Genomic DNA, 17,461 nt, shown 5'->3' with positions numbered 1-17,461 from the left:
GAGGCTCACTTCCCCCTCCGCGAGGGCCCCGCACCCGTCCCGCCTGGCTGCGTATCTGGGGGGTTTGAAGCCCGCCCGTCTTAACGGGGGCTTCAACCCCTCCACTCCCCAGGAAAGGAAGGAAGGCGGGGAGAAGGGCGACACCGGCGAGGTTGTAGGCGACCGAGGACTCGCGGGGGGGCAGCGGAGGCGGGACCCGGTCGCCCAGCACGGCAGCCGCCAAGCCCCGCCCATACCGGAACCCGGCCGGCGGAGGCGCGTTCCGCAAGCGCGCGTGACCCTCCGGCCCGCCCTTGTGACGACACCGGCCGGCGCGCATGCGCGGGGCGCGCATACGGGCCGGGAAACGGCGGCGATGGAGGCGAGGGGCTCGGCGGACGGCGGGAGGCCCGTGAAGGGCATCCTGAAGAACCGCTCTGGCAGCGGCGGCAGCAGCGGGCGGGGCCTGGCCGACTCCGAGGCTCTCTCGCAGGCGTTGCCGCTGCCGCCCGCCGGGCCGCTCCTGCAAGCGCAGCCGAGCAGCGAGAGCCGCGGCGAGGAGCACGGGTGGGTGGGGCGGGGCTGGGGGAGCCCCGGGCGGGGGTGGGCGCCTGTCTCTCCTCGCTCACGGCCCTCCTCCTCCTCCCCCGCCAGGAAGAAGACGCAGAAGTGGGACGAGATGAACATCCTGGCCACCTACCACCCGCCCGGGAAGGACTACGGGCTGATGAAGATCGACGAGCCCAGCACGCCCTACCACAGGTGCGGGGGCGGGGAGGAGGAGGAGGAGGAGAGGCCGAGCGGGGGGGGGGTCGCTCGGGAGTGCCGCCGCCCCACTGAGCCCCCGACGAGCTTCCCTTCTTCTCCCGGCAGCCTGAAGGAGGAGGACGCCGGCAGCGACGCCGAGGACAGCCCGGTGCCCACGGCGGACGTCCTCGCCAAAAAGTAGGTGACGCCTCGGCGCAGGGCCCTCGCCCGCCCGGGCCTTCCTCCGTTCCCTCGGTTCCGCGGGTGGGTCGGGTCGGGACGGGCGCCACCCGCAAGCTCGGGGCTCCCGAGGCTCTCCGCGGGCATTTCCCTCCTGGGGCCGAAAGGCCTTCCGTCCACTAAGGTTGGTGCCCGGGTCGCTCCAGGGCGGAGGGGAGCGGTCTCTGCTCCCGTGTCGGGGTCAGGAAAGCGGCTTTCTTGCTGCTTCTGCAGGCCGCGACCGGCCGTTGACTGCAAGAATGGGGTGAGGTCGATCTCCATTGCTGTCGCCTTCCCCGCCAAACACTTGGGAGCGATTTTTGCAAGGCAGCCCTGTGCAGGTGCCTCTTGCTTGAACTGCCTCCCACAGCAGGTCACGGTTTGCTTTGGCCTCTCGTTTCTCCGAAAGTCTCTCACCTGGATCCTCCCCTGATCAGAATAGTATTTTATCTCTTCTTATTCAAAAGAAACATCTTAGTTTTATTTACCAACTTTATTGATGAAGGGAGGGAGATGGGAAGTTAAGGAATATGAAATATAAAATAAACTTTCTAATCAAACTTATATGGATGCCCATCTTATTGAAGGCAATTTCATGCTTGTAAGAAAGTTCTCCATGGTTTTGATTAACTCTCTTTTGTCCCTTGTTTCTGTAAATTCTCTTTCAGAGATCTCCGCTGATATGAGTATCTTTTTACTTTAAAAAGCCCCCTGAGCACCTATGTAGGGTTGTCTTCAACCACCTTAATTTAGGCATGCCTATCTTCTTTAGTGGGGCAATTAACCAAGGTTGATTTCCTTGCTCTGGTTAGGCTCCCCTGTTCAGAATGGTCTCCTTTTCCTGGATGCAGTTCTTTCAGATACCTGAAGACTCTGTTGCGTCTGAAAGTCCCCCCCACCCCCAGCTGCACAAGCTTCCCATGTCTAATCCATTCGCCTTCCTGGTGGTTCTAAGGGTCTGCTTCTGTTTCCAGTGCTCTTAAAAAAGAGGCCCTGCCAATAAGGAGGCAGACGGGGTTCCCACAGAATAGAACAAAACTCATGCCCAGGGATGCGGTGTGGCACGTCTTGTGAACTTTAATTATAAACAAACAATGTGCTTGTGTGCGAGGTTTCTTGTTTGTCTCCTCTTGCCAACAGGCCTGGGTAAGAGCTCCAGCTATTTATCTTAATAGCAAGCTGCATGTATTTACCACAGGCTTGCTGGTGCATGTGAAATTTAATTTCATTCAGTTCTGCATTTTTACTAACGCATCACACTGAGTGATAGGTTCACATTTATCACATGATCATTGTGCTTTTTTTGCCTGCCCTTGCATCCTTGTTTTTTGTATCTGAAAGCTGTGCAACTCTTTGTTGAGCATTGCCTTTTTGGAGTTCCAATTTTCTCTCTGACGACAGTTGATGACTGCATTTGCAGATTGGACAAGCGGCCCTTTGCTCCTTTATCTGGTCTGTAGAAAAATGTTGACCACACAAGATTAGGCAAAGGCTTGAGACGGTGCTCAAGTTTGTCCTTAAGCATTCAGAGAATAGTGGGCACTAAACTAATTCTTAGCGATGGCCTATTTTGTTCGTTGTGCTTCTGTAATTTACCAGTGACTCTATCCGATGTCGTGGTTCAGACATCAGGAGACTCTGAGTTCTAGGCCTGCTTAGGCAGGAAGCCAGCTGGATGGTCTTTGGCCAGTGATACCCTCTCAGCCCTAGGAAAGAGGCAAACCACTTCTGGAATCCTGCTAACAAATAGTGCTGGGACATGTCCAGATCAACACGGCCTTGAAAGCATCAGAAAAAAGATGTGACTCTGGAAAGAGGGAGAGAGAGGTTTGGAAGAGATTCCACAAAATTCACAAAGTGTGACTTTCAAGGTGACTGGGTGGCAGTTTTCTGGATCCGTCTTATGTTGATTCAACATGGGAACAACATTTTTCCTGGCCTCTTACCTGTTGTCTGAGATACAATGATGTTGAACTCCTTGCTTAGATGTCTCTCCTTCCACCTGCCTTTTCAGTGTAACCCCATGGACTTCACCATGGGGTGGTCTCAACTTTCCCATTTGAAGACGTTTTGACTTCAAAACCTGAAAATTTTTCTTTCTGAACTTTTACCCATGCCTGAGCTTTTGGAAATTGCCTTTCATAAACTCCAAGAGTTGGGGTTCACGACCCTTGTCTAAGTTTCCCCAAGATTCCTGCCTTTCGTGGTTTATCAACCCATCTTAATCTTCATTTTCAAACAGAATTGAAATTCTGTGTACGTCAACTACACTTGTCTGCATTCTTTCATTTTTTTCTCCCTCATTATGTAAGGAGCTTAGGAGACATTCGTTTTTGTCTGTGTTGTGGAAAATATGGTAGCATTGCTATATTAAAGAAATAAGATTAGGAAGCATGAGCATGATTCTTGTCCCAGTTGGCAAGCCTGGTCATCTTGTGGGACCTTCTCAGTAGCTGCACCTGCCCTGTGGAACAGCCGCCTCCCTGAGGTTTATATGGTCCTGATTCCCTGAGCTTTCATGAAACTGGGAACACACTTGGGCTCTCCCTGGAATGGGGTACACCAGTTTACTCCTTGGGAAGTCACTTCTGTTTGTTGTAATCTATATATAACAGAGAACTTTCATGTTTTAAAAGCACAGAGGTGAAAATTTCCAGAAAGGTTGACTCCCACAGTGTTCTTTTGGGGAAATGGGATATTTATTTACTAAATTTGCATAGCACTATTCATTTTCCTAAGTGAAACCTCTTGGCAGACTTTTAATTCCAGGGAATTTAACAATGAAAATGTTCATAATTATGCTATTTAAACATGTACAGGTGAAACTCAAAAAATTAGAATATCGTGCAAAAGTTCATTTATTTCAGTAATGCAACTTAAAAGGTTAATATATGAGATAGACTCATTATATGCAAAGCAAGATAGTTCAAGCCGTGATTTGTCGTAATTGGGATGATTATGGCTTACAGCTCATGAAAACCCCAAATCCACAATCTCAGAAAATTAGAATATTACACGCAATCAATAAAACAAGGATTGTACATAGAACAATATCGGTCCTCTGAAAAGTATACGCATGCATATGTATTCAGTACTTGGTTTGGGCCCCTTTTGCAGCAATTACTGCCTCAATGCGGCGTGGCATGGAAGCTATCAGCCTGTGGTGCTGCTGAGGTGTTAGGGAAGACCAGGATGCTTCAATAGCGGCCTTCAGCTCTTCTGCATTGTTCGGTCTCATGTCTCTCATCTTTCTCTTGGCACTGCCCCAAAGATTCTCTATGGGGTTCAGGTCAGGCGAGTTTGCTGGCCAATCAAGCACAGTAATCCCACGGTCATTGAACCAGGTTTTGGTGCTTTTGGCAGTGTGGGCAGGTGCCAAGTTCTGCCGGAAAATGAAGTCAGCATCCCCATAAAGCTCGTCTGCGGAAGGAAGCATGAAGTGCTCCAAAATCTCCTGATAGACGGCTGCATTGACCCCGGACTCAGTGAAGCACAGTGGACCAACACCAGCAGATGACATGGCTCCCCAAATCAACACAGACTGTGGAAACTTCACACTGGACTTCAAGCATCTTGCAGTATGTGCCTCTCCATTCTTCCTCCAGACTCTGGGTCCTTGGTTTCCAAATGAGATGCACAAGTTGCTGTCATCAGAAAAGAGGACTTTGGACCACTGAGCAACAGACCAGTTCTGTTTTTCTTTAGCCCAGGTAAGACGCTTCTGACGTTGTTGTTCAGGAACGGCTTGACAAGAGGAATATGACATTTGAAGCCCATGTCCAGGATCCGTCTGTGTGTGGTGGCTCTTGATGCACTGACTCCAGCCTCAGTCCACTCCTTGTGAAAGTCCCCAACACTTTTGAATGGCCTTTTCCTGACAATCCTCTCGTGGCTGCAGTCATTCCTGCTGCTTGTGCACCTTTTTCTTCCACACTTTTCCCTTCCACATAACTTTCTATTAATGTGCTTTGATACAGCACTTTGGGAACATCCAACTTCTTTTGCAATTACCTTTTGAGGCTTTCCCTCCTTATGGAGGGTATCAGTGGTGGTTTTCTGCACAACTGTCAGGTCAGCAATCTTTCCCATGATTGTGCTTCCTACTGAACCAGACTGAGAGACCATTTAAAGGCCAAGGAACCCTTTGCAGGTGTTATGGCTTAATTAGCTGATTAGAGTGGGACACTTTGAGCCTAGAATATTGAACCTTTTCACAATATTATTTTCTGAGATTGTGGATTTGGGGTTTTCATGAGCTGTAAGCCATAATCATCTCAATTATGACACATCACGGCTTGAACTATGCATGTAATGAGTCTATCTCATATATTAGATTCACCTTTTAAGTTGCATTATTGAAATAAATGAACTTTTGCACAATATTCTAATTTTTCGAGTTTCACCTGTATTTTTTAAGAAATCACGCAAGAAATACAGGAATAATTATGAACTTTATCCTGGAATTGTATGCAGATACCTTCAGGATCTCCAGGTAGGAGTATTGTCAGCAACAGGTTTTATTCCTCCATAAGTTATTGTTACCTTTATTGTCAGAGTACAATGTGTACAATGAATTGGTCCGTAGCAGGTGGTGTCCATGCCACGGAAGCTATAAATCTCTTCGGTGACTTAAAATCTAAACTGATTGGAGGGGGGGGAGTACCTAAGTACCTTCCACATCATTTTTTAAAAAATCTCTTCTTTGTGATATTTTGTAAATTCTTGTCAAGAGAAGTCCCCCCTCTTCCTGTCTCATGAAGGTGGCAGCAGCAGCTTCTTAGTGCTACAGGATTTCATATCTGACAAGCAATGAGCACTTTCTAATTTTGAACAAATTAAATCCAATGTACAATGCTGTTTGTGTGACCAGCACTTCTCGATATTATTCATGCTAAACCCCCGAAAATGCATAAGGTTTTTTAATTTTTTAATTCCAAAGTGGCTTCCTATTTTGACTCGTAAGACTGGAGCATGCCTGGGAACGGCGGGGCGGAACTGAACCCCTTTGAGTGGGTTCGCCGTCAGCTCAGCTGCCAGAGGGGCTTCAGGGCTCCTTGTCCGGGGGCTCTTCTCCAGAGTTAGCACATTACTAAATACATGGCAGTGAACTCCTTGTGGTGGGTGAATGGCATTTGCTTATCTTTGTGGCTTTTCCTGTTTGAAGGAACCACACCACTCATTTCATTGTACCCTCATTGGCCGTATCTGACAGGAGACCCCTGTTCCCATCCTCCTCTGCTCTCCCATTTTCTCTCTGCAGGTTGGCAGCTGCAGCACAAGGGCAGGGCCCCAAAATCCTGGCAAGGCAGGATGACAGCAGTGACGAGGAGGAGGAGGATGAGGTAGACTTAACTCCAGAAGAATTGGGTAGGTGTGGCTTTGAGATTTTATAGCGCTAGACCAGACCCGGGCATTTCATGGCCATGGGCCACATCCACCCCATAGGTGGTCCCAGTCCAACTGGGGTGGGGTGAAGGGGGAAGCAGCAGCAGCAGCAGGGGGTGCAGTGTTGGCGGCCCTCCACAAAGTCCCAGTTTCTCAGGTGCCCATCCCTGCACAAGACCAAGGCTGTGAGGCCGTGAGCAAGAGCTCCCCCTGGGAAGGAAGGGCTGGAGCAGATTGTGTAGCCAGAGAAATGGCCCATTGGACTCGACCAGAGTCTTGAGAATACGGCAGGCCCTCTTTCTGGCCTTGACCTGCCTTCTCCTGTGCCTTCCCACCTGCGGTGGTTGTGCCTGGTCCCTGCTCTCGTGTCCCCTGCCTTGGTCGCTGCAGGGGAGGGAAGGAGAGCGCAGGTGGAGCTTCTCTTTTTTCTCAAAACAAAAGGCTCTGTGATTCTTGCATATGCAGAGCAACACGGACAGGTCAGAGCAACTAGACTGGCTCTCCTCCGCCTTCTGTACCGGTCTGAGGTATTTTCTTCTTCTGGAGGCTCTATATCAGTGTTGCCAAGACAACTGGTCTGTTTGGCCTTTGCATACGTCAGCAAGGGCTGAGAGAGACAGGTTGTTTTTTTGATTTGATGAAGGGCTCTTCCTGCTCCCTCTACCTCCCGCCCCACCCCCGGTAGCTTTTCAGGTGGGAGAAAAGGCAGGCACCCAAAAGCAGACAACCGTTGTATGTAACCTCGCTAGTAGTCATTCCTGCAACGTGTTGTGTGAAGTGGGGGTGACTTAGCAGAGGATCTCCCCCCCTCCAATTAATCTGATTGCACTGGTTTTCAATTTACAGAACTTCATGCATGTAAAATGGAATGAAACTTGTGAAATTTGTGGCTGGTGCCATGTTATGTTGTGTATTCTGCTTCTCCTCGTACAGAGAAAAAGAGGCAGTTTGAAATGAAGAGGAAAATGCATTACAACGAAGCGCAGAACATCAAGCTGGCCAGGCAGCTGATCGCAAAGGAAATGCACGGCGAGGCTGCTGCTGCGGAGGAGGAGGATTGTGAGGAGGAGGAGGAGGAGGAGGATTGTGAGGAGGACGATGAGGAGGAGATGCAGGATGAGTGTAAAACAAGTACAGAACCAGGTGAGTCCTGGGACTCACGGGGAAAGTCCTTTTCTCTTGGAGGTTTGTACTGGCCACTCCTGCCGCTGCCGCCCTGAAGCCTCTTGCCACGTGTCCAGGTTCTGTGCAGTGTGGAAGAGCCTCTCGGTTTGTGCCAGAAGTGCTGGAAGCCTTGGTTTGATGTCTGCTTGCTGGCACGTCCCATCTCTTTCCAATGGCCTTTGTCCCTTCTGGGGGAACCTCCTCCTCGAGTTGGAGAGGGAACAGTGGAGGGCAAGGCAGACGGTTAGGTCTTCTGGTTTTCCCGCCTTCTTGCCATCTCTCAGTTTGCAAGGAAAGCTTCCGTTTGTGCCAGGAAGCGCTGTGAGGTGGTGCGGACGAACCGTTAGCCAGAGGCTGCTGGCGGGCTTTGCCTTCTGAATGCGCCTTCCCCTTTGTATTTGCATTCCAGATGCAGCAGCATGCCAGAAGCAGAGTGTCTCCTTCTGCATCAGCTTCCTTTGAGCCTGTTGGCATCTCCCGGGGAGGGGCCTCCCTTCCCCCCAGGGAGTTCATTCTGGAGAGAGGGAAAGAGCTTTCTCCCCTGAGACACTCTCTTGGCTGGGCTGTTCTTCGCCTGAATAAATTGATCGCTTCTTCTCTTTGAAGTTCCAAGAATGGTGAATGCCGGAGGAATTCAAAAGAAAACCTGGGGGTCCAATGTCGCCCACCTCTAGTTGCATAAATTGGCACCCACAGTCTGATCAGCCAAACTTCTCATTTGGAGTTGGGAAGCCTTCTTGAATCACAAAGGTGTAAGGAAAAATAGCCTCACAGATAGCAGGCAGGGAGCAAGAGGAGAGCGGGGCAGCCCTCGCTTTTCTTTGCGAAGGAAGCCGAGGGAAGATAACCTCCTCTGGGCAGCGGGCAATCCTAGCCTGCGCCTGTGAGGAAGCCAAGATAGAGGGGTTTTTTTGGGGGGGCACTCGGTCTGAGTAACCAATAGGGAAAGGCTGGGATCTTCCTCCTTCCTCTTGCTTCTCGGTAGAAGTGGGGACCAAGGCCTGCCTCTTCAGAAGGGACAGAAAGACCCAGTTTTACTTATTCTTTTGCTAGCAGCCTTCCATTTTGTCTCTCGGTGGGCTTTTTCTGATCAATAACTCAATTTTCTCAGGTGACCTAGGCTTTGTTACGAGTCTGCCAGAAATGGCTTCTCGGGTTTTCTGTCTTTTACAGGTGTTTAAATGTTTAATATGGCTGTCTGTCTGCCCCAGATGTATCATAGAATTCAGCTGCTCTAACAAGTCTAGAAAAATGTAACTCAAAATCCAAAGTACTGAACTTCTCATAAATCTTAGCACTCTGATGTCCTGCTGGAACATTTCTAATCAGTCTTGGCCATGCTGGTTTTGGAGGAGATCTTTGCTTTACGCTTCATCTAAGAGTGGAGAAGGGACTAGAGGTTTTCTTTGGGCGTCTTTGGGCTCCAGCTTATCAGGGACCCTCCAAAAGTTGCCCAACTATTTCAGTAAAACGGTATGGCGCTGTCTTGAAATGGCAACCCTGGCTGACTAGCATGGAATCAGTGAAACCAATCAATAGCCCTAGTAACGAGTACACACTTGGCAGCAGCCAAAGTCAGTGGCCTTTACAGACCATCTCCATCTCCCCCAGGCTCCATTAGCCTCGCAGGAAAACAGCTGTGTGATGGAGACTTTCCAAAACGGCAGCAGAGATGGATTTTGAAGGAAAGGGCCTGCCTCTTCAGGCCTACCTGATGATACTCCCCAGAACCTGGAGGATGCCCCTATGTTGGGAATGGAGGGGCAGGTAGAAACCGGTTAATTACCCACCCTGTGCTGCGAAGGGCTTTGCTCGTGGCAACAAGCATCATGGATTGCCTTCTTAAGCCCCCGGGGAGTCAGTGCAGCTCACCGAGGGTAGGCAGCATGGGCATACCGAGGCGCACGCCCAACTGCCCACCTGGGCTGATCCAGCTAAAGCCTCCAGCTGCTCTTCAAGGGTAGCCTCATGTGAAATACAAGAAACCCCTCTGGAGAGGACCTAGGCAGCAGAGACCACCCACCCAGGAAAGAGAGAATTGGGGCATGAAGGATGTCCTAAGCCCCCCGCCACCCCTCCCAGCCGTGGCTGCCACCTGTTCCAGCCACGAGTCCAGGAGAACTCCTAGGTTGTTTAGAGTAGCAGTACCCCGTCCAGAATTAAAGACGGCAGAGAACTGAACCCAGGGGCACCTAAAACCAACAACCACTCAGTCTAGCTAGAAGAAGCCCCCTACGGCCACAGCTCCAATCCCGCCTCACCACTGGCCACAGCAGTGCAGCTTGTGAGAGCTGCAGCTAAACAACATCCAGAGGGTTTTCTTATTTTCTCCTCCTCCGCCTCTCTCGCTGCAGAGTTCTTCTTTCTCCAGGTTTCAGGGTCAGGAGGAGAACCCCTGTCCACCTGCGGCCTCTTGCCAGCGACTGATTAGTCCAAAGTTTGTGGTCCCGTCCCGCCTCTCTGGACGTCAGAGACTTCTGCTCTTTAAACTCCTGGCGAGAGTCGGGCAAGGCCCCTCGGCCTCTGCTCTCCTCTGAACACTTCTGGAAAGAGAGCCCAGGATACAACAAGGTCCAGTGAGCCTCCGGGAAGGCTTTTAAAAGCCCTTTTCTCTGTTGGGATCAAAGCACTTGCCCTCCTTTCCCTTGGAGTGATCACTGGAGAAATCCCTAGGTGACAGGCCACAAAAGAGAAACAATCCACGTGTAATTGGTTAGTAAATGGAATTGGCGCTCTCTGCTTACAGCACAGCATACCTGGATGGATATCTTGAATTTTGGGATTAAAAAAACATTCAAGTAAAGTACTAAAGCGGAGCTGTCCTTCGTCTCCTTTGCTCTGCCTGCAGGAGCCGGGCCTCCTTTGCACTTCAGGATAGTCAGTAAATCAAAGCAGAGCCTCGTGTGTAGGCCTAGTCCATGGGAGGGGGGGAAGGGTCAGGATGGCAACAGCAGACGGTGGTGGTGGTGGGTTGTACGTTTTCTGCCGTTTAGGGTTGTCCGGAGTAGCAGTTTAGAGGTAGATGCTGCAGTCAGGCAATAGCAAATCTTTTAATCCCCTACAGCCATGTCCAAAAGACAGGTTTTGGCACTGGGAAGGAGGCCATTTTAACCCCCACTGAAAGTCTCAAGTAGTGATATGGTTGTGAAGGGCAGGACGGGCCCCTTAGGGATGCTAAGTTTGCTCTCAGAAAACCAGATACTCATTTCAGGAATTGGCACATGAAGGACTGAGAAGTCTATGGAAGTGTTGATTTCCACAGCAAGTATTAAGGATCCAAAACCTAGGAATGTGCCGTTGAAACCTAATGTGTTGTATTTTTTCCAAAGCCCAGCAGGGTCCCATGCCGTCAGCGAGGAGCCCCTTGGTCTGCTCCATAGATGACCAATACCTGCCCCGCCGCTGGGATGCCCTGGGCTGCCTGCTGTGACCATCCCCGTCTCTTTTTTCCCCACAGTAACTGCTCCTAGCGACCCGTGTGAGAACGTTGCACACAGCCTGGAAGAAGTCTGCTCAGGACTGTAACAGCTTCTAAAGCCACCCTTTTGTGTTCCTTGCCGCATCACCCTTCTGCAGGTCTGTTTCAACAGGTTGGCTTGCACTTTGGTATTTGACGAAAATGGTGGTGATCTCAAGGTTTTCTGTTTGGCAATGAAAATGTTGCTGATGTGGCTGGTTCTAGTGGTCACAGAAGATGGTTTCGCTGTTCATCTGCTGAAGGACACAGCGTGGGGCAGCGCCAGTGAGCCAGGCCCATCGGTGTCACTCCTTTCTCTGGTTTGAACCTGCAGAATACCTGGACACTTTGTTTTCTCTTTTGTCATGCTGTAGTATTTGAGTTACACACAAATGTCCCCGTAAGGGCTTGATGTGAATGCGCTGTACTGCAGCTAGGAAAAAGAATGATGCCCCTTGGCCCCCGAAGAGGCCTTTTGCAAAAGGGGTTAATGGAAGAGTTCCCCCTTCCCCTCCCGCAGAGTTTGTATCTAGCTGGTTCTGAGGCAGGCAGTTCTTGCCTCGGCGGCCTGCCGAAAGGGAAAAAGCAGTTGGACGGCATTCCCAGCTGCAGTGTTCCAAAGCGGGAGACGATCAACCCGTCTAGGTAGCCGCTGTAGCTTTTTTTCCCATTTGAGCGGGCCGGGATTGGGAGCATTGCACAGGGGCTCCTCCATCAGGCCCTCTGCTTCTCAGGGTGCCTTCCCCCGTGGTCGAAGGGTCTGCCCGCCTCTAGAAAATAAAAGCAGGTTCAACACCCCCATCCCCGTGCTGCCTGTTGGCTTTCCTTCTCTCTCTGGCGGAGCCTATGGAACAGCCTAACTGGCCTTCTGCTCATACATAGATCCATGGATCTATGGATGTGTGGAGAGACACCAATTACCGGAAAGAATTTCTGAGGGCGGCATTCTCCAGCAGTCCCAGTTGATGGTAGCAACTGGCAGGCAGAGATCCTCCTCCGAGGAGACTCTGGTGTGGTGGCACAGAGAGAGTGCACAGCCACCTGCTTTTGCTGCTTAGCTAGAAGAGGCAGCATTCCCACAGCCCTCTCTTGCCCTGTGGTCTCTCTTCGGTAACCTCTCCACCCTCCCCGTGTCATGAATGAAACTGAATCAAACAGCTGTTTTGTAGTTTGGCCTTCCTGATTTTCTTACGCCTTGGAAGAGGGAGGGGCATCTGTGGGTCAGCTAATGTCTGTAAAATGATTTGGAATGTTCTGACGAGCTGAAGTTGCCTAGAAAACACCCAGGTTGTGCTACTGAGTTTGCTCCTCCACTTCTGGGTTCCATTTCACTGGCTTGTTTCCTCCATGTAACTGTTTTATTGAAGTAAAGAAACCACCAAGTGTATTTTGCAACAAGCTGATCGAGTATCTCCTCCTTGGGGCAGGCAACTTGACCGAAATAGTGACAGAATCCCCATATGGTAACCTTGTTCTGATACTCGGCCCCAATGAACCGTATTCCTGGAGCCGGACTTTGGTCTGGTGCCTGGGCCTGAACGGAGGCCACCAGGGTAGACCTGGCCGGTGGCCAATTGTGGTGGAGGTCTGGGGGAACCTGGAGGCTCTTCTCCCCATTACCCTAACCGTCCCCCCCCCCCAGCACTCCTGGCAGAAGCGGGTCCCTTTGTGAGGAGGAAGCGGAGGTTTCGGGGGTGGGGGGACTGGATTTAGCTTATTAAATTTGCTGCCAAGCAACTCTGAGCTGCTGTAATGGCGTATGTCGACCCTTCTGACAATAAAAGGGCTCCGTTGAGACACTAAAAAGTTAACTCGGCCATTAAAACGTGCAAGAGAAGCAAACGAAGAAAAAGGGGCCGGGGTGGGGGTGGAATCGTCTTGGGGTGGGGGGCGGGGCGCCTAAGGTCTCAAGGGGCCGGAGAGCTGCAGCCCTGAGCTTGGGTCCACCGAGCTGCCCGTCCGCTTGGCGTCCTTTACAGGCGCCCCAGCAGAGAGGAGCTGCAACCTGGCGCCCAGCCTGGGCGAACTCTCCCCTTCCGGTGTTCGGGCCGCGGGAATGGGGAGATGCCGCCGCCGCCCCCGGCCGCTGGAGCCCAAAGGGCTAGTGCGCCTGAACCGCAGCCGACTACGCGCAGCTGCGAGGGAGGAGGCGGCGACGGTACCGACGGGAATTGAAGTCCCAGCTGCTGGCCCCGCCTCCGCCGTTGACCACGCTCCTCGTGGATTGGCGGCGCTTTGGACAAAGCTCATTGGGCAGTCGTCTCTAAGCCGCCCGGGATTGGCGCAGAGGGCTGGGGGCTGGCGCGCGGTTGGATCTCTGCGACGCCCGTCACGGCTTGAGAGGGCGGCGTGCAAAAGCCCTCGGCTCAGCGGCCCGGATTGGCTCTCGGGAAGTGTCCGCCCTCGGTGGGCGGGGCAGCCTCTGCCGCCCCGCATCCAGCCCGGTGAAGCCGGAAGCGAGGACGCGGCCGTTCGGGATGCGGGTGACGGTTGACTTCGAGGAATGCCTGAAGGACTCGCCCCGCTTCCGGTAGGCGCCTTCCCTGCCCGGGTCGCTTCTCGCTTGGCGACACCGCCGCCGCTCGCGCCTCCTCTGGGGACAGCCTCCCCCCGTGTCCCGTCCCGCGCCGAGGCTGGAGAAGGGGGCGGCGGCGGCGGCGGCGGCGGCGGGGCCGCTCGGGTCGAGGGAGGCGCTTCCCACTGTGCGACGCGACCGGAGGAGCCTCGGCGTCCCCAGGTTTCTCGGCGGGGCGGCCCGGGCCACGGGGTGCCGATTGGCCCGCTTTCTTCCGTAGGAGACGTCGCTGCTTCGGGGTCGCCCCGTCTGGGACCCAAAGCGGGCAAAGGGTCAGCCGCCAAGGCCCCAAAGGCTCCGAGCGCCTCGGCCTCTCTCCGATGCCCCCCCCCCCGCCCCGAAATTGGGGCCTCTCCAAAGGTGGGGGGCGGTGGGGGGAAGGAGGCGCGAGTCCCCCCGAGGGCTCCTGCTTCGCGTGCCTGCCTTTTCCAGCTGGGAAAACGGGCCTCCCTCGTCCCCAGGGAGCCTCTTTCTTTCCTCTCTCCGGTTTGAGCGATAACTGTCTGGTTCCCGAGTAACGGAGACCAGAAGCCGCTGCTGAAGCCCCGGCGGCTCCTTTGCCTCTGAACGCCCTTCGCTAAGAAGCAGAAGGGCAGAATTGGGCCTGGTGCCCTTGTGAAGGGAGGGCCTTTCTAAAGAATTCTAAATTTCTAAAATTTCTAAATTTCTTGCAGGGCTGCCCTAGAAGATGTGGAAGGAGACGTCTCGGAGCTGGAGGTGAAGCTGGACAAGGTGAGCAAACCTGGCTCCGGCGCCCCCCCCCCCTTGAAAGGTCCTTTCGGGGTGCTCTGGGACCGAGTCGAGGGGGTCCCCTCCTCGCCCGCTGGAGGCAATGAGCCCAACCGGGTACGCCGCCCACCTTCGCTTTTCTTTCAGTTTTGTGACTCTCTAATTGTGGGCCTTGAAGCCTCTGTATGCAAAGGGATGAGCTATTTGCTAGGCTCAGCCGCTCCCTTTGGCGCTCATCGGTTGTGAATCCTCTTTTGGAAAAGATGTAGCATCACAAAATAGCTGGCCAGCTTGGCAATCCTCTTTGCCATGAGATAGATAGATTAGATAGACAGATAGGAACCCCTTTCTAGCAAGTTGCATGCTGGCAGTACCGGTACTCTGCTTATGGTCAGAGGGCAGAACCTTCCATACCTCGTTTAGAATTGGATGTGGCCCATGCATCCTATTCTTGACATAGCTTGCCTTCGTATTGCTGTTCAATCCGGAGTGCCATTTGTGGGAAATATTTGCAAACAAAGTTCTTCCTCTGTAAAATCTGGTGCCCTTCCAGTTAAACAATGGGTAGAAGGTGCTTGGTTTATCGATGACCATAATTATAGTTCAGTTGGGTCATTTCTTTGGTACTTATAGTAAAGCAGCAACAGCAAAGCAGCAGTTAACACAAATGTACTACGCAATGCCATTGAATCCCATGAGGCCCATGCGTGGAGGGCAGCCAATCCAAGGAATTCTCGTTTCCAAATTGCCATTCATTGACTTTCTCCATACGTGGGGACCCTCCACATACCTTCTTAGTCAGCACATTCTCGGTGGACAGATTCGATACGTACTGGGCAATGCTGAAGAAGCTCAGATTCCAAGCCAATCCAGGGTGGAGACACTGAGTAACGTCTGCTGTCTTCTGCCCATGGATGATGCCCCCCTCCGTCTTGTGAGATCTGCCCTCCAGCAGCTGCTCTGCCCCCTGGGGGTCGCTGCTCCTGTGTGCAGGAGAAAGGTGTGAGGAGGACCCCAGGGGGAGAGGAGGGGCATGCCGTGCCATTCGTCTTGTCCTTTTATGCTGAGCTTTGTCTTTTCTGTTCTGGGTACTCTTGGTCTCCCCTGGGCTTCCTGCAGGCCAGCTGGAGGTCTGAGGATTGGAGGTAGATGCAGACAGACAGACAGACAGACAGAGGCTTCCGCCCAGGCCCATGGGAAGTGCAGCTTCCAAGGGACTTTCCCCCCCACTTCTCCTTTCCATGATACTCACAAGTCTTGGATAAGCTGTCCTTGCCCTCGGGTGGCAGGGCTTTTATGTCCCACCATTCAGACCTGCCAAGAAGGAGGCGAGCTGGCAGCGGTGCCAGTCGTACTGCCAAAAAATCCACCCTTAGACTCTAGGAAGCTTAGAAGAGACTGGCGATAGTTCTGCCCTGCTGTGACACCTGACATGCTGCTCTGGAGAGAGTGGAACGCATTCAGAAATGCAGGCAGCTTCTTCCTTCATTCTGCCCCCCCTCCCCCCCCGAGTTGGTCCAGAGAGGCTTCACTGCTGTGGGTGGGGCTGTTCCAGGGGCTGCCCTGCGCTCAGCTGAGTGATCCTGGGGAGAGGAGGTGTCAGTCCTGGTCAAGAGACCGAGAAGTCAGTAGGGATGCCAGGGAAGTCCGGGTTTTGTCTCCCACGTATCAACCTGTCAAAAGAGCACCTGGGCCAGGACAGAGGCCTGCGAGGCTGCTGGTGCCTCCTCCTCCTCCTCCAGCGTGGATCCTTATAGACTCCTCTCGGGTAGGCAAATCCTCCAGGGGTGGAATCGCCCATCCCACTTTACTCCGTTTCATCTGAGAGGCGGCCATGGTCGAGATTTTTGCCCGCTTCCCCTTCCTGTCTAGGCTGCCCCTGCCTCAGGGGCTGAGCTCCTCTGTCCAGTTTGCAAGAGGGAGGGGGAGTCCCGCACAGCTGCAGGAGCTCCAGCAAGCGAGCGAGTATGGCCAGATACCGCCAAGGGTTTGTCTGGCGTGTATATTCACAACGGTGGAAACTGACAGAAGTTTCCTGCCTTGATTTATAGGGAGTTAATTGGGACATCCTCTCTTTGATTTGAAATTGCTTGTGGCCTGGGCTGAGTTGCTGGTTGTTGTCCCCTGACTGGCCTTGGCCCCTGGCTTGTTCCTGTCTCCCCTCCCTGCCATTCCTCCCCCAGCACGGAGGGTTTGTGGCTGAATTGGGATTGTTCAGGAGCAAGTGAACTGCATCATCACAGTCCAACAATAAGACCCTGAACCGCTATCCAGAAACCCATGGTGAGAGGCCATGGGTCAGCCGCCCGGCCCCCTTGATTCAACTCTGGGGCTGTCCTGGACTTTGCGGCAGCTGCAGCAGGATGCCTGGGGGCTGCGGGTTGACGGAGGACCTCACTTGGACTGCTTCTGCTGGGAGAGAGGGTGGGAAAGAGACCCTGCTGGCCACCACAGGCCAGGTCACGGCCCCCAACAGCTTTTAAAACATCTTATGGTTATCTGGGGCAACAAATGTATGTAATCAGTCTAAATATTGAAAAGGGTTGTAAACAATAAAACTGAGAATAAATCCTCTGGAACAGAAGAGAGAGGCCTAATTAGACTTTAAAGTCCACAGGCGAATGAAGAGGGAGGGTGTTGGAGTAAGGGAGTCTTCCTGGACTGGCAGAGTGAAATGTGTGGAGTAAAAGGCTTTCCTGAAAGGGGTGGGAGGGTTGGGGGCGCATGGGAATCCCCAGATTGGCTGCCTGCCTCTGGAGGCATCTCCAAGCCCCATCCAAGTGGAGGGGGTCAGTCCCCAGTCGATGTGTCATTCAGTGGCCAGAAAGCCGCCCCTCCTACCTGTCCCCTGCCCTTGGCCGGCCCTATAGCCCAGGAGACTCCTCTGGGACCCTCGGGCTGTGAGGTGGGTCTGAGACCCGGGGGGGAGCAAGGCGCTCTCCCTCCCTTGCAAATGAAGCTCAGCTGGGCCTTGGCTTCCCCTTTGTGGCAGATGGATGAGTCACGTTGCCCCAGAATAAAGAACGGCAGGAAAGGAGAAGTTCTCCCTTGAAAATGGGGATGGAGCCCAGAAGGGAGTCAAAGGCCGGGCTCAGCCCTGAGGGGAGGAGGGGCGGCAGGGCTTCAGGAAGCGAGCCCCCGGGGGTCTTCCCTCCGTGGGGGTGGTCTTGACATGTGGGTGTGTCTGTGTGTGTGTGTGTCTCTGG

General features: G+C 53.0%; 2 protein-coding genes across 4 annotated transcripts in view; both read left to right on the top strand.

Moving 5' to 3' along the window:
- The first annotated feature begins 234 nt into the window (after positions 1–234).
- On the top strand, positions 235–12,346 carry PPP1R2 (protein phosphatase 1 regulatory inhibitor subunit 2). Of its 3 annotated transcripts, none has more exons than XM_026687166.2 (6): positions 235–546; positions 634–741; positions 853–924; positions 6,206–6,312; positions 7,264–7,473; positions 10,952–12,346. In XM_026687166.2, exons 1-6 carry the CDS (start codon positions 356–358, stop codon positions 11,017–11,019), a joined length of 756 nt encoding a protein of 251 aa, XP_026542951.1. In that variant the 5' UTR covers positions 235–355; the 3' UTR covers positions 11,020–12,346. The 3 variants fall into 3 exon arrangements, with proteins under 3 accessions (XP_026542951.1, XP_026542952.1, XP_087821769.1); XM_026687167.2 differs by having other exon boundaries at positions 295–546; positions 7,904–12,346; XM_087965643.1 differs by having other exon boundaries at positions 301–546; positions 10,824–12,346.
- Positions 12,347–13,265: 919 nt separating this feature from the next.
- Positions 13,266–17,461, top strand: part of ACAP2 (ArfGAP with coiled-coil, ankyrin repeat and PH domains 2) — a 28,966-nt gene continuing 24,770 nt past the window's right edge. Inside the window, exons 1-2 of the mRNA XM_087965642.1 lie at positions 13,266–13,481; positions 14,201–14,258. Of these exons, the coding sequence (XP_087821768.1) occupies positions 13,429–13,481; positions 14,201–14,258 (111 nt within the window). The 5' untranslated portion in view covers positions 13,266–13,428. The remainder of the gene's footprint in view (positions 13,482–14,200; positions 14,259–17,461) is intronic.

This window comes from Notechis scutatus, chromosome 4 (genome assembly GCF_049901735.1).
Source record: "Notechis scutatus isolate UNSWTSFEM ecotype Mainland chromosome 4, rNotScu1.2, whole genome shotgun sequence".
NCBI classification, from domain to species: Eukaryota; Metazoa; Chordata; class Lepidosauria; order Squamata; family Elapidae; genus Notechis; species Notechis scutatus.
The sequence above is the reverse complement of the archived record's forward strand: the minus strand, read 5'-3'. Positions and strand labels throughout refer to the sequence as shown.

Coding starts and splice junctions, on each gene's coding strand:
- PPP1R2 (XM_087965643.1), top strand. CDS start 356: ATGGAGGCGAGGGGCTCGGCGGACGGCGGGAGGCCCGTGAAGGGCATC. Junction 925..6,205: donor GCGGACGTCCTCGCCAAAAA/GTAGGTGACGCC, acceptor TTCTCTCTGCAG/GTTGGCAGCTGCAGCACAAG. Junction 6,313..7,263: donor CTTAACTCCAGAAGAATTGG/GTAGGTGTGGCT, acceptor CTCCTCGTACAG/AGAAAAAGAGGCAGTTTGAA.